The sequence below is a fragment of the Mirounga angustirostris genome, unplaced genomic scaffold, assembly GCF_029215605.1.
Source record: "Mirounga angustirostris isolate CCGP_5_RB_7025 unplaced genomic scaffold, mMirAng1.0.hap1 SCAF_11, whole genome shotgun sequence".
In the NCBI taxonomy this organism is placed as follows: Eukaryota; Metazoa; Chordata; class Mammalia; order Carnivora; family Phocidae; genus Mirounga; species Mirounga angustirostris.
The window spans coordinates 8,922,382-8,938,590 of record NW_026991719.1 but is presented as its reverse complement, the minus strand read 5'-3'; the positions used below and the strand labels follow the sequence as shown (position 1 = coordinate 8,938,590).

Below are 16,209 nucleotides of genomic sequence, written 5' to 3'. Positions count from 1 at the left end.
TCTCGAGCGTGAGGCGACCGTTGGCAGGCGCGCTCTCGAGCGTCTGACGCAACTGTTGAAAGGCGCGTTCTAGAGCGCCGGAGGCGACCGCTGAGGGGCACCCTCGAGAGGCGGCGGCGGCCCAGGGTGTCCCGTTGGTGCCGGTGCCGGCTCGGGGAAGAGGCGGTGCGCTGCCAGCGGGGGCAAGGGTTGGCGGCGGAGACGACGGGGCGCGTCCGAGGCGCCCGGAGTCTGAGGCGCGCTGTCCACCTACAGAAATGAAGCGCCAGACTTCGTCAGCATTACTTCCCGGAACCTCGACGCGTTCGTCCCAGAGGGTGCCCGTCCTGGCTGGCACAACTGCATCCAACGGTGACCTGGCGAGTCTTTTTGAGTGCCCGGTCTGCTTTGACTATGTGTTACCACCCATTCTTCAGTGTCACAGTGGCCATCTTGTGTGTACCACCTGCCGCCCGAAGCTCAAGTGCTGTCCGACCTGCCGGGGCTCTCTGGGATCCATTCGCAACTTGGCTATGGAGAAAGTGGCCAGTTCCGTACTTTTCCCATGTAAATACCTCTCTTATGGGTGTGAATTAACTTTGCCACACACTGAGAAAGTAACCCACGAGAAGCTCTGTGAGTTTAGGCCTTACCTGTGCCCATGTCCTGGCGCTTTCTGTAAATGGCAAGGCTCTCTGGATGCCGTCATGCCCCATCTGATGCACCAGCATGAATCCATCACGTCCCTACAGGGAGAAGATATCATTTTCCTGGCTACCGACATTAACCTCCCCGGGGCCGTGGACTGGGTGATGACGCAGTCCTGTTTCGGCGTTCATTTCATATTAGTCTTGGAGAAACAAGAAAAGTACGACGGTCACCAGCAGTTCTTCGCAATCGTCCAGCTGATAGGAACACACAAGCAAGCTGAGAACTTCGTCTATTGTCTTGAGCTCAATAGTCCCAGGCGGCGGCTGACTTGGGAGGCGACTCCGCGCTCCATTCACGACGGAATTGCCACAGCCATCATGGACAGTGACTGCCTGGTCTTTGATACCAGCGTTGCGCAGTTCTTCGCAGAAAACGGCAACTTGGGCATCAACGTAACTATTTCCACGTGTTGAAATGGCAAGCCAGCGTCTTCTGGCCACTGTTTAAAACCATTGTGGTCAATTTCACAGAGAATACGACACCCATTTTTGTCTGTCAACCTGAAATTTTTGATAGGTCTAGACGCATGAGGTAAATAAAAGGAAAGGCTGTTAAATACAGAAAACAGTTGCATGTAGTAACACTAATATATTTAAAAATACGTCGACAGTAAACCACTTAAAATACACATATATGTGTACATATATACACACACACACCCAACATAGGCATCTCTCGTATTAAGAAAGGAAGCTTTGTTAAATAATTCTGAATTTGTGTTGCAGATTGAGTGTACTGTTGAAAAATACTGGGTTTTTGTCTGTGTGCCGGACAGTTGGGGGTGTGTGTGTGTGTGTGTGTGTGTGTGTGGTTTGTTTTTTTCCTTTAACCAACAAGCCATGTTGAGTGGTCTTGGACCACTGCTTTTTCCCTTTGTGGGTGGGTCAGTACATAGTGCTGCTGTGTGTGTGTGTATTTGCTAATTTTTATTAATTCTAGTTTTTCATTAAATTTGACTTTCTTCTCTGTAGTTCAGGTTTTTCCTCACTTTTTTTTTTTGGTGACTTTTTAAACTTAGTGTCTTTCTGATATGCATAGTTGTTTATGGTAAAGCTTATACATAGGTGTTCAATACATACTTCCTTTTCCCCCATTAATCAGTTTATTAGAAATATTTTAGGCAGCAGCTCTTTCTGCCCATGGGCCCTGTCCCTGTGCAAAACCACCATTTTGCACCAAAAAAGAAAAAAAAGAAAAAACAAAACCCCCCCAAAAACAAAACAAAAACAAAAACAAAAACAAAAAACAAAAAAAACAAAAAAAGAAAACCAAAAAACAGAAAAAAGAAAAAAAAACAAAAAGAAAAAAACAAAAAAGACGAAAAAACAAAAAGAAAAAAAAAGAAAAAGGAAAAGAAAAAAGAAAAAAATAGAAATATTTTACATTCAACTCTTTTGAGAAGATATGAGTTCCAGAAAGGAAAGGTAACAGCAGAAGAATTATCAGAAGCTATTTAAAGCAGCTGTAAGATGGTCTCTGTCTATCTGTCTGTCTGTCTCTCTTTTTCTCCAGTTGAGTCATACCTTTGAACTTATTCTTTGACAGGTTAGGGAATACTGATTTTTTTTTTAATACCAGAAAAGAAAATCTGGTGGGTTTTTTTTTCTTCCAAATATCTTGGACGAATCACATGTTTAAAATTTGTTTTGGGGATGCCTGGGTGGCTCAGTAGGTTAAGCATTCAGCTCAGGTCATGATCCCAGCGTCCTGGGATTGAGTCCTACATCGGGATCCAGTCCTGCATCGGGATCCAGTCCCGCATCAGGTTCCTTGCTCAGCGGGGAGCCTGCTTCTCCCTCTGCCTGCTGCTCCCCCTGCTTGTACTCTCACTCTCTCTCTCTCCCTCCCTCCCTCTCTAGAAATAAATAAAATCTTTTAAAAAATAAAATAAAATTTGTTTTTGTATTTATTGGTTTTGCAGAAGAAGGCATCGTCTTACACAGAATTTGTAATCAAAAGCAAATCATTTGTTTAAAAAAAGGCAATTTGCAAAAAAAGTTTTTGTTCTTTTATAATTCTCATTAAAAGAGTATCTGGCAAATTAAAAAAAAAAAAAAACCGCATTCAGAAAGTAAAAATGGGCCACTGAAAGTAAAATAGGAGAGACTGGGAAACAATGGAGAATTTTGGTGAGGGTCCTGGTAGTGGCTGGGGTCCTGTTGAATATTATTTCTCGGTTTACATGGACTCCCTGCAACTTGTGAAATTGCATTCTTCTTTCTGCAGGAAACCTGGACTTAACTTCATACAGAATTTGAATGGCCTGTGCACTCACTCATACTTCCTACTATACTGTTAGCTCTATGAAGGCAAGGAATCTTTCATTGTGGTGTCCCAGAGCCCAGCTCAGCCCTGATTCTATGGTGGGTGAGCATAAATATTTACTCCCTCTTGTGGTTGACTGAGTTGATAGGTCTGGATTTAATTCAAAGGCTGCACAGCTCAACATAATCTAGTTCACAGATGATTCCAACATTATTCCCTCCCTGCCCCAATCCCACCCAACAGGGGTGTTTGCCAATCTAACCTCCCTATGTTCCCTTGGGTACCAAAGCATCAGAAAGGAGAGAGAAGCAGAAAAGAAAAAAAAAAAAAAAAAAGGCAGATCTACTCCCCTGTGACCTTCTTCAGTGGGTTTTCCTCTCGTTATTCTCTCTCCTTTGACTTAGGCTGGGTCCTTATGGGTGACCATACATCTCTGTTTGCTTGGAACAACTCTGGTTTATGTCTGTTGTCCCACGGTAATTATTAATGGCCCTCCTTTTACTCTCAGAAATGCCCTGGATTAGATGGTCATCCCACTCACAACACTCAAGAACTCATGTTAAGTAGGAAGGTGCTATAGAAATAACCAAAAGAGCACACAAATGTTTGTCCTCAGAATGGTCATGGCAAAGACATTCACGCTGGTTAATCAGTGCTCTACTCAAGAACGAGAAACCAGAATTAACAGACTCATAAGGTGGGGAGTACTGGGGTTTTTAATCTCATCTGTTGGCTCCCAATGCTGGTGAAAAGCCTAGCTGCACAGAATAATCACTTTGGCTCCAGGAGCTTTCAAAGCATACAGAATCACATTCCTCCCCCTACACTAGGAGGCTCTTATCTAGCAAATCTGGGTAGGGCTAAGAAATCTACATTTTTTTTAAAGTTCACCCAAATGAGTCTTCCAGAAACTGAGGCTCATAAATATTAAGTAAGGTTCTACGGTGGCCTCATGATTGAAACAGAAACCTCCCTATCTCCCTGGCTTGAATGCATGATAAAACAGAAAAGGGAAATACGTTACTGGGGGATAAAACTACAACACAATTGTAGCCACTGTGACATTAATCACAATATCCCATGTGATTATGTGATAGCTCCTGACAGAATACCTCCTACCAATTCCACCAGCTTGGTCTTATCTCACTTCCTGTTTAAGAGAGAACTTCAAAATGAGCAGCAGTCATGCATAAAATTTGATAGATGATTTATGCAAACAAGAGATACAAAAACTAATTTATCTTCCACTAAACATAATGAAAAACACCCAATAAATCCACCAATTGATCAAGCTTTCTAAGCATGAAAACCCAGGCTAGTCTCCAAGTCTTAACTACATTCTTAATATTTTACCTGGCAACAAAGACAACATCATAAAAACCCCACACAGACCCAAGAAAAAAGACAGTCTTATCCAATGGTGACCAACCTTGTGTCCCACAAAGTCAAGGAATTCACACATGACTGTCAACCAAGTTTTAATATTCCATAAACCTGTTGTAAAAATGGGAATGTACCCCAGTAAGGCAGCTCAAGCTCTGTGAAAGGCCAAGCATGTTTGCCCTTCACCAGAATCCTATCAACTCCATGTGGTAACTGGTTTCTTTTTTTTTTTTTTTTAAGATTTTATTTATTTATTTGAGACAGAGAGAATGAGAGAGAGAGAGCACATGAGAGGGGGGAGGGTCAGAGGGAGAAGCAGACCCCCTGCCGAGCAGGGAGCCCGATGCGGGACTCGATCCCGGGACTCCAGATCATGACCTGAGCCGAAGGCAGTCGCCTAACCGACTGAACCACCCAGGCGCCCTGGTAACTGGTTTCTTAAAAGCTCAGATGAACTTCTCATGTCACTATCAGAAATTCTAGATCATGTCTGGTGGACTAGAGCTTCTCACTAGTGAGGACTACAATGCAGTGCCAGGATTGAAAGAGTTTAAGTTTGTAACTGACCTGAGTTAGATACAAGCAACAAGTATAACAACAGGTATTGCTGAAAAGCTCTTAAATAGCCTGGAAGTTTCCTGTATTATTTATTACTACTTCAGCTGTGACAGTGCTATATCATGTTACCATAAAGCAGTTTCTGCGACGTGCTCTCCCAAACATTGGTGCCATGAGATTTTCGTGAATGTTATGCAAAAAGAGGATTCTGTGATCAGGTGAATTTAGCAAAAGTCGGTTTAAACAAAGTTCAAGAGCATCCTTAAAGGCAGGATAACTAAGAGTCTACATACACAGGCACCCCCCAGACACCGATCTTTTCATTTAATGCTGACAACATCCCTAGGAGGTAGTAAGTACCATTCCAACCCAGGCTGGCTGATGCCATAGGTAATGAACGGGCCCACCACCCCACATGCACTGAACCCGAGGACAGCAAACCACTTCAGGCCAGCCAGGTTTCATCTTCATTTGCCATTCCTCTCGCTTACGCCATTATACTATCTTCACTGTCCACACCTGTAAAAGGGAGCTTGCTTGTGAAATGCTACAGGATGCTCCAACTCATTCCGGGCCAGAGAGCGAGGCTCTTTCTTGTCCGCATGTCTTCAGGTAACACTACTCCAGAGAATCCCACCCATTGAAACGTTGCTAGCTAGCTCTGCATAAAAGCCCAGCTGCTGTCACAAAGCTACACCTGAGTTATTTTTGTTGTTGTTCCATTCTCAGTTAAGCTATGGAAATCAAAAGGCAGGAGGGCAGGAAAGACTTTCCATTCAGACCTGAATTACATCAGGATTTTAGAGCACGCAGAGCCCTTAAAGAAAGTTGCTATTGATTAAATATTAGCTTCACCATTATGTAAAGTGCCATCAGGATGGCCATCTATCCTTCCTTAGTTTTGGTTAAACAATTTTGGGCCAATTTATGACAAACAGTGAGGCAGTTCTGCCCTCATCTTATTTGCCATAATCGCTCCTTCTATTTCCTCTTCCCTTGGGTACAGTAGTGCTCACTTATACACACAAACTTGCTGTTATTAAAAATGATTTATGTGCCAAGTAAGATTTTATTCCTTCCATCAAATGTTTACTTAAGGAGGCTTTATTGCATAAAATACTATCCTTACTCAGTGCACAAACAGATTTATCTTTCTAAACTCATTTCCTTTCTTTCCATACTTCAAATCTTAAAACTGTTGTGGGGATTTTATTTAGCAATAGAATTCTAACTTAGCATATTGTTTGTTTCATATATAGGATCTTTAAGAAAGGAGAAGTTATTACTGTTACTGTTAGAGGCTTGCAAACCAGCACAGCTGCTTTCTCAAGATGTACACAAAGGATGGTTTATTCAAAGACTATCTTTGCTACAGCAGGGCCTATACAGATTGGAAATGGACATTTCCTAACTGGTACAAATTTAGAAAACAAAGAGGTAATACATATTAAAATGAATTTAAAAACTTATGTCCTTTATGCCAGTAATACTATTCATAGATATTCATCCTAGGGGAGTAATTCCAAGTAAGCAAAATAAAAACTCTCAACAGAGGAGCAAACTAAATCACAAAAGGCATTTGCAGTCCCCCACTTGCCAACAGAGACTTTTGGATAAAGATCAGAAGGAAACACAAGAAAGGAAATTATGTCGCTGTCAGGATGGTGAAGAAACAGGATACACAGATGACCCTTACACAACACGGGTTTGAACTGCACGGGGCCACTTACACATGGATTTTTTTTTTTTCTTTTGGTAAATACAGTACTGTGAATATATTTTCCTTATGATTTTAATAACATTTTCTTCTCTCTAGCTTATTTTAAGAATACAGTATATAATATATATCACATACAAAATAGTGTTAATTGGCTGGTCATTGGTAAGTCTTCTCGTCAACAGTAGGCTATTAAATTTTGGGGGGCAGTCCACAGTTGTAGACAAGGGCGCCTGATTGGCTTAGTCAGTGGAGTATGCGACTCTTGATCTCAGGGTTGTGAGTTCTAGTCCACACTAAGACTTCTATTCTATGCCCGTGTACATAGTCACTTTATTCGTAATGGGTAATTACTGAAAACAATTCAATTGTCCAATATCTGGTGAATCAACAAAATGTAGTACATTCCTACAATAGAATACTACTAAGCAATAAAAAGGAACAAAACACTTATATGTGAAACAACATAGTTGACCACCAAGTGTTTAATGAGTAAGCTTAAGGGTTTCACAAAGATAAGAAAGACAACTACCAATTTCAAATGTCAAAGAGCTATGGTTAAGAAAGAAAGAAAAGTGGAGAAATTTATCTTGTGATCTAAAGACACAACTAGTGCATACCTGGACATTCTTCAGGAGGCCAGAACCCATCAGGATTAATGTTCATTCCCATAAAATTAATATGGTATTCAGGACATGTTTGACAAACGAGTGGTCCCTAGAAATTCACATTATTTTACCTTTTCTAAATTGCCAGCCATCCACAACTCCATCTAATAGTATTCAAGTAATCATTAACACAAATATATATTTATTTGGGAATGAATTTAATTTCTAAAGAAAATTAAACAAAAGATAAAAAAAAGAATTAAGTTATAAAGTATGTAAGCTTTTGGGGCGCCTGACTGGCTCAGTCAGTGGAGCATGCGACTCTTGATCCTGGGTACAGAGATTACTTAAAAATAAAATCTTTAAATAAGAAAGAAGCAAAGCAAGCAAGCAAGGTTTTATATAATCTGTCACACCCATAGATAAGCATAGAAAGTATCATTATTTGGACCATGAGATTCCATTCTAGATTATAAACTTAACTATAATGGAGAAAATATTATGTTAACCACACTGATTCACTTCCTGGAAACAAAGGACACATTTCCCAGTACCCTTTGCAGTTAGGCTGAGGTCCACATGTCATCGCTCTGACCAATGAAATGTGATATAAAGAGATTTAAGCTACTTCTAAACCTTGGGCAGCTGGGTCGCTCAGTGGATTGGGCATCTGCCTTCAGCTTGGGTCATGATCCTGGGTTCCTGGGATCAAGCCCCATGTTTGGCTTCCTGCTCAGTGGGGAGCCTGCTTCTCCCTCTCCCTCTGCTGCTCCCCCTGCTTGTACTTTCTCTCACGCTCTCAATCAAATAAATGGAATCTTAAAAAAAAAAAAAAAAAAAGCTACTTCTAAACCTGAACTCTGAAAAATCCTATGTATTAGGGGTGCCTGGCTGGTTCAATCTGTGGAGACTCTTGATCTCGGCGTTGTGGGTCGAACCCCACATTGGGTGTAGAGATTACTTAAAAAACAAAAGAAAATGTTAAAAAAAATAAAAATCCTATGTGTTAGCTACACTTACTGGGGATGGGGGTGGATAAAAGACTGGAAAAGGGAACAAAAGGTGTGTTTTAAGCTTTGTTTCTTAATCTGGTTAGTTAAAAGGTGTGCTCAGTTGTAAAAATCCATTTAGCTGCACACTCATGATGGTGCTTCTCTCTGTATGTTTGTTACAGTTCAATAACAAACTTATGGAACATGATTTTCCATGCCTCTTCCCCTTCCATGGCCACATCGGACACCACACGTTTTTGTTAAGCAAGTTGCACGACAGACGCAGTCCCAGTAGAGGGCCTAGGCTAACGTCATCTACTTGGTCACAGTCCGCCTCCACAGAGGGCGTGGTACAGTATTTCTAAAACATGTATCAGAAGCATCCGGGCTTTTTGATTAAAATTCAGATATTCCACAGCAGAATTTCTAAGAAGGATCAATGGGAAGCCGAGTTCCCCAGGTGATTATTATGCATACACAAACTTGAGAACTATTATTATAGTGTGATGACAAAAGTCACAATAGCTGACAAATACTAAACTATTGTTTTAATACCCTTAAGTAAGGGTGTTAAAAATACAAAGGCTTACCCTTTGTCTCAGTGGATTAAGGCATGGGAGTCAGCTCCTCCTCGTTACAGAATCATAGATAAAAACCCTTGATTGAGCACAAAAGAGCTAGATGCTAAATGCAGCTCTACTCTAATTCTCGGTATAAGCCAGGTGAACTGACCCACATTATGGCCGATGCAGGTTCTTCATCTGCAAAATTTGAAGAGCTGCCCTAGGATCTATGGTTTCAAAAGATTTCACTAAAAACTATTCATATAGTAAATCTTATGTGCAAGGCAGGACACGGAAAACAGAAGCAATAGCTGGTTCGGTTGGAAGGAGAGGGAGCAAAACTGAACCATCCCGGGGGGTCTCCAACTGCAAGGGCCCCTGCGGGTGCCCCGGGGAAGCCACAGAACCATAGACCCAGGAGCAGAGTTCAAAATCTCTGGTCTAGGGGGCACCTGGGTGGCTTAGTTGGTTAAGCATCCAACTTCGGGTCAGGTCATGATCTCGGGTCCCGGGATCGAGCCCCGGATCTGGCTCTCGGCTCAGTGGGGAGTCTGCTTGTCCCTCTGCCCTCTCTCACCCCCCGACCCGCACTGTGTTCGTGTGTTCGTGTGTGTGTCTCTCAAATAAATAAAATCTTAAAAAAAAAATCTCACTGGTCTAGCTCATCTCTTAGGCTCCTTATTTCTTGAAATTCTGACAGTCATGATTATGACCCTAAAAAGCCTTTAATTAAAGTCAACTCTACCATTTTCCTATGTTTAGAACGGACTTAATCCTCTACTCCCAGTTGGAGGAGAGGGCGGGTTATGCTAGGAGGGGAGAAAAACAAATTCCAGAGATCTATTAACCCTGATTATGAAGTCTATGAACTCCCATAACTAAATTCTCAGACAACTTTGTATTCTTCGACTAGAAAGATTTCGGTCCTTCTTTGAGTACAGTTCACAGACGCTAGCATCTCCTTCTCAGCACGCTTCCTATGATCAGTCTGCATTATCAGTACTCGACCCAATATTCTGTCCTTACAGGCAAGGACTCCCACTACTGCAGCCATTCTAGAAAGCCAGTGGAAATCTCTCCACAAATTTCTTTGAACCAAATATCACTGTACATTAATAGGATGCTATTAATAATTGCTTTTTCTAAAGAGTTCATCTCATAGATTCATAGCTTCTTGTCTTGACCTCTTATTTTGGTCTCATTAATGCTCTTGAAATGTTTTTAAAAAATTAAGGATGTGAGGGGCGCCTGGGTGGCTCAGTTGGTTAAGCGACTGCCTTCGGCTCAGGTCATGATCCTGGAGTCCCTGGATCGAGTCCCGCATCGGGCTCCCTGCTCAGCAAGGAACCTGCTTCTCCCTCTGACCCTCCCCCCTCTCATGTGCGCTCTCTCTCTCGTTCTCTCTGTCTCAAAAAAAAAAAAAAAAAAATCTTTAAAAAAAACAATTAAGGATGTGAATGAACACTTAAGACTACATTCCTTTTTTAGAGAGCTTATTTCTCAGGTCCAATCAGACAAGTACCAAAATGAAGAGGTATCTTGATTTCTTCGGATACCTTTATACTGTCTAAATACATAATTCAGTGTCAGGTTAAATATAACCTTACTAAAATTTGCCGTGTGATTGATTCACTGTATTAGCTGACAACTAAATGGAAAAATAAACGTACAAAATTAGTTCAAGCGGCAACATATGTTTTGGGTCAGCAAACGTTTTCTGTAAATGTCCGGAGAGTAAGTATTTCGCCTTGCAGACCATATGATCTCTCTCACGAGTGCTCAGTCCTGTCACTATAGTGCGAAAGCAGCCAAAGACAGCATGTCAATGAAAGGACTGGACTGAGTTCCACTAAAACTTTGCAAAAACATGTGGAGGGCTAGATGTGGCCAGTAGGCCAGTCTGCTGACCCCCGACTTAGGTGGAAAATTTTATAAGGGGTGGAAAAACATAACCAAAGTATTATTTCCTGAGATGAACTGTAATGAACTATCTGAGACCGTCAGCTGCATCCCTTTTACATAGAATTTCTGCAGACCCCAGAAAGGTGTAATGAAAATCTTAAATGTAGGGCAGAGCAGAGGCCTTGCTTAGGCACAGGGAGGAAAAGCAGTCACTTCCAGATTTTAAGATTTGATTCTGACTCAGAAAAACAAACATACTGATTATTAACACATAAAAAGAACAGAGCTAGAGGCTGGGAATAATCCTCAGGGTTTAGATTAAGATTTTGAAGCTATTTGGGTTCTGGGACCCAATTTCAATGGAGGGGGGAGGGGTGTAGGTTCCCCACACCAGCAAGCAATCCTTGGACACCAGCTGTGTCTCCTACAATTCAACTCAATTCTGACACTATGTACCCAAGAGGCAACATCAGATGCCACAGGTTAAAGGCTCAATGCTATAAAACTTCCGCCGCCCCCCACCCCCCGCCCCGATTTCTGAGGCCAAGTGCAAGTCCAAGTTGTCACCTGTGCTTCTGGTAACCGGCTATAAATCAGATTCCCACAACCCTCTCCTTGGTTCTATTAATCTGCTAGACTGGCTCACAGAACTCAGAAACCAGAGAAACATTTGACTTACTAGATCACCGGATATAAGTCAGAAACCGCCAAAGAGAAGAACTGCACAGGGCAAGGTATAGGTAGGGAAAAGGGTGTGTAGCCTGCATGGCTCTCCCGGCCGGCCACTCGCCCCACACCTCTACATGTTCTCCATCCCAGATGCTCTCGAGTGCCATCCTTTTTCGGGTTTTATGGAGGCTTCATTATATACACATGATTGATTAAATCACTGACCATTGGTAATTGGTTCAACCTCTAGCACCACCACCCCCGCCCCGGAAATCAAGGGGTGGGACCAAAATTCCCAACCCTTTATTCAAGGCTGGTTCCCCTAGCAACCAGCCCCCTTCCTTAGGTGTTGTCCAAAACTCACCTCATTAACATAAGCCCCATTGTGGTGGAAAGGAGCTTGTTACGAATAACAAGATACCCATTACACCTTTCTGGCTCTGAAGGGATTTCAGGAACTGAGGACAGGAGAGCCAATATCCTAACAAAAGATGCTCCTATTGCTCAGGAAATGCCTAGGGTTTTGGGGGCTGTGAGCCAGGAACCATGGATGAAGACCAAATATATATGAAAAATAAATATTGGTCATATGCATGACCAAAATATGTTTTTATTTTTTATTTTTTTAAAAGATTTTATTTTATTAATTGACAGAGAGAGAGACAGCGAGAGAGGGAACACAAGTAGGGGGAGTGGGAGAGGAGAAGCAGGCTTCCCGCCAAGCAGGGAGCCCGATGCGGGGCTCGATCCCAGGACCCCGGGATCATGACCTGAGCCGAAGGCAGTCGCTCAACCAACTGAGCCACCCAGGTGCCCCAAAATATGTTTTTATAAATCACAACACTGCAGGTGTTTTCCACTGACAGGGGATGGGGAAACAATGAACATGACTTCCAGCTACAATGAGTGAAGGTTTTAGAGAGGAGGTAGCACGTGGCAGATTTGTTAGCCTAGGGCCCTAAATGATGGCTGTTAACGTCCACGGGGGAATTATGATGTCTAGAGTTAAAGACAGGCAGGTGGGTAGCGGTGGTACTTTTATATTCCAGACATAGTCACAGCAATATATATTCTACCTCATACACTTCTTACAACTTGACATCAACAGCCTTCCACTGAGAGGCGACACTTATGTTCCATCCGTTTGAACCGGGGTGGCTCTTTGTGGCGACCTTGACCCACAGAACACAGGAGAAGTGGCACCATGTGACTTCCCAGACTAGTCAGAAAAGGTGGGACAGCTTCCATCCCCCTTTCTCTCTTGGGATGCACACACTGGGAAGCTCGAGCTGCCGTGTCGGAGGCCATACTGGAGAGACCATAGGGGGGAGAGCACGCAGGGCTATGGAGTGTGGCCTGTGGAGCCCCTCCTGCTCCAGGCCCCAGGTCAAAGCCATAGTCACTGGAATGGTTGGCTCTAGAAACTGTATTTTAGACGAGGGGTCAGCAAACTTTTTCCTTAAAGAACAAAAAGGAAAAAATATTCAAGGCTATGCAGGCTCTGTGGTCCCAGTCACAACTACTCAACTCTGCTGTTTTACTGAGAAACCAGCCAGGCAATATGTAAATGAACAGGCGGGCCTGGGTTCCAATAAAACTTTATTTACAAAAGCAAGCCTGGGGGTGCCTGGGTGGCTCAGTCGTTAAGCGTCTACCTTCGGCTGGGGTCATGATCCCAGGGTCCTGGGGTCGAGCCCCACATTGGGCTCCCTGCTCGGTGGGAAGACTGCTTCTCCCTCTCCCCCTCCCCTTGCTTGTGTTCCCTCTCTCGCTGTGTTTTTCTCTGTCAAATAAATAAAAAAATCTTAAAAAAAAAAAAAAAGCAGCCTGGCGCGTGATGTGGGAAACAAAGGCAGAAGAAAAATTATTAAATTTCCTTACTACCTACAGCCCATTGACAAGTCCTTGAAACAGGCAGAGTGACATTATTCTAGGGACTCAACTGCCTCGATGTTAATACTTTGCTAAGGACAAAAGGCAATCTTAGCCCAACCCCCAGGATCCTGTAAGTCTACTTTAACATATTAAAATTCTTTTGGAGGGACACCTGGGTGGCTCAGTTGGTTAAGTGTCTACCTTTAGCTCAGGTCATGATCCCAGGGTCCCCACCCCCCCCTTTCCATCAGGCTCCTTGTTCAGCAGGGAGCCTGCTTCTCCTCCTCCCACTGCCCCTCCCCCTGCTCATGCTCTCTCTGACAAATAAATAAAATCTTTAAAAAATAAAATAAAATAATAAAATAAAAATTCCTTTGTAATTTTTTAAGTAAAATAATAAAAAATTAAAACAAAATAAAATCCTTCATCTCTACCGCCCCAAGATACATGTTGGCAATCATCCCCCAAGCATATGACCCACCAATATGCATCCGAAGGGTCTCATGACTAAGGATTTATTAGACAGTAATAAATGACCCTTTCCCAACAACAGTTAGCCCCCTCAAAGTCCTGGACACCTTGCTCCCAAAATTCCTTAGAGACTTATGCTCTCCCTAACCCCCTCCCAACTTGAAAGTATATAATGGGCCACTCCTCATGACCCCATTGCAGCTCTTTCTGCCCATAGGTCCTTTCCCCGGGCTTTAATAAAACCACCTTTTTGCACCAAAGACACCTCAAGAATTCTTTCTTGGCAGTCAGCTTCGAACCCTAACGTCTCTCCTACATCAGTGGGGAGCAGACGAGGACAGATCTGGTCTACAGTACATAGCTTGCTGACCCCTATTCTAGGCAAAGGAAGAAATCTGATGTTAGGCCCAGAGGCAGAAATGGGGCTGTTTGTTCTAGAAATTACAGAAACTACCCTGGAGGCAAAATAAGGTACTTAGAGATCAGGACAGGTTGGTACTTCAGGACATGGCCTATAGATCCAGATTACCTCTTGGCAAGCCACTTACCCTAAGTTTTGTCACCTCATCTTAAAATGGGAGATGATACTATCTACTTCTTAGGTAATTATATGTGACCTTGGATGACATGTATGGGCCTTACAGCTCTACTTAAAATTCCTGCTGCTATTTCTATTGTAGTTAACTAGGGAAGAAGCTACAGAAAGAGAGAGGAGGACACAAACATGAGAAATATGGCAGAAGAGGGGTGACTGGGTGACTCAGACTAAGAGGGAAAATAATATTTTACCTATAAATGTTAACTTATGTATAATTACAAATTAAATATTCCTAACATTGTTTTATATTTGATAATTACTATATATAAAGGAATGATATAAATATATATACCAAAATTATATGTTATGTATTTATCTATGTATCAGTTTTTTACTTAAACATGATCTCTTGAGCATCTTCTCATAAAATTAAGGTGAGTTTTATAAGAAAGATTTTTTTTGAGATTTTATTTATTTATCTGAGAGAGAGAGCACGAGCCAGGTGAGGGCCAGAGGCAGAGGGAGAAGCAGACTCCCCACTGAGCAGGGAGCCCAATGCGGGGCTTGATCCCAGGACTCCAGAATTATGACCCGAACCGAAGGCAGACGCTTAACTGACTGAGCCACCCAGGTGCCCTTATAAGAAGGATTTTTAAAGGATGCTTACTAATCCATCTACTCATGACTGTAGGAGACATACATTGCCATATGCAGCCCAATAGCATTCACATGAAGATGTGGCGATTAGTTCCTAAGAAACATCAAGAGTTTAGTAGGGATAACTACTATGACATAATGCTCTACTTAAAAAGGGACAAAAGAATTCTGTGACATCTGTGTTCTAGAGCCCTATTTGTCCAAAATCACTCTTTGCCCTGAGGCTTCTTTTAACTCTTAGATTTCTTACAAACAAGCAATACATTTTATATTCTGCCTTTAGCTGTGATTCACTGGTCATTAGTAAGTTGATCTACAACAGGGTATAAATCATAGCAGATAAAAATATATGTATAAATTGAGTTTCAGTACAAACTAAGTTCCAACTTATTCCTAGTCTGGAACGTGGGATCCTGTCAAGCTAAGTGACACCAGACTTTAAAAGGAAAACAACAGGGGTGCCTGGGTGGCTCAGTCAGTTAAGCATCTGCCTTTGGCTCAGGTCATGATCTCAGGGTCCTGGGATCAAGCCCTGCATCGGGCTCCCTGCTCAACGGGGCGCCTGCTTCTCCCTCTCCCTCTGCCACTCCCCCTGCTTGTGCTCTCTCTCTCTGTCAAATAAATAAATAAAATCTTTTAAAAAAAGGAAAATATGGGGCGCCTGGGTGGCTCAGTCGTTAAGCGTCTGCCTTCGGCTCAGGTCATGATCCTAGGGTCTTGGGATCGAGCCCTGCATCGGGCTCCCTGCTCGGCAGGAAGCCTGCTTCTCCCTCTCCCACTCCCCCTGCTTGTGTTCCCTCTCGCGCTGTGTCTCTCTCTGTCAGATAAATAAATAAAATCTTTAAAAAAAAAAAAAGGAAAATATTATGTATCTGATGACAAGAGAATATCTTACTGCATAAAGCTTGCACTTCTTAAGCAAGTTTATTTGGTATTTTTAAAGGTCAGTAATCAGGAACAAGCTACTTCAAAAATTCCAATTGATAAGAAAAAATACATATACAAAGAAAAACTTGAACTGTTCATACTGCTAAAAAGCTTTTATTTTTAATTAACTTCAAACTTGATGAAGAACTTAATAGATCATTATCATTAACTTAATATGACAACCTAGGAAAATATTTGAAATGTGTTATAATATTCCCTTAAATTTCAATATTCCAAAATGAAATAGCTACAGATTCTCAATAAACCTTTCTAACTCCATTTTAAGTATTGATTTGATTTGATTAATTTTTTTAAGTAGGCTCTACCCCCAAGGTGGGGCTCAAACTCAGACCCCGAGATCAAGGAGTCACATAACTCTACCAACCGAGCCGGC

At 42.3% G+C, this 16,209-nt stretch overlaps 1 protein-coding gene across 1 annotated transcript; it reads left to right on the top strand.

Moving 5' to 3' along the window:
* The first annotated feature begins 257 nt into the window (after positions 1-257).
* Positions 258-1,103, top strand: LOC123844283 (E3 ubiquitin-protein ligase SIAH1A-like). Its single transcript, XM_045874551.1, has one exon. The coding sequence runs from the start codon at positions 258-260 to the stop codon at positions 1,101-1,103; it is 846 nt and encodes a 281-aa protein (XP_045730507.1).
* The last annotated feature ends 15,106 nt before the right edge of the window (positions 1,104-16,209 follow it).

Bases quoted from the DNA above. Each gene is read 5' to 3' on its own strand.
- LOC123844283 (XM_045874551.1), top strand. From the start codon at position 258: ATGAAGCGCCAGACTTCGTCAGCATTACTTCCCGGAACCTCGACGCGT.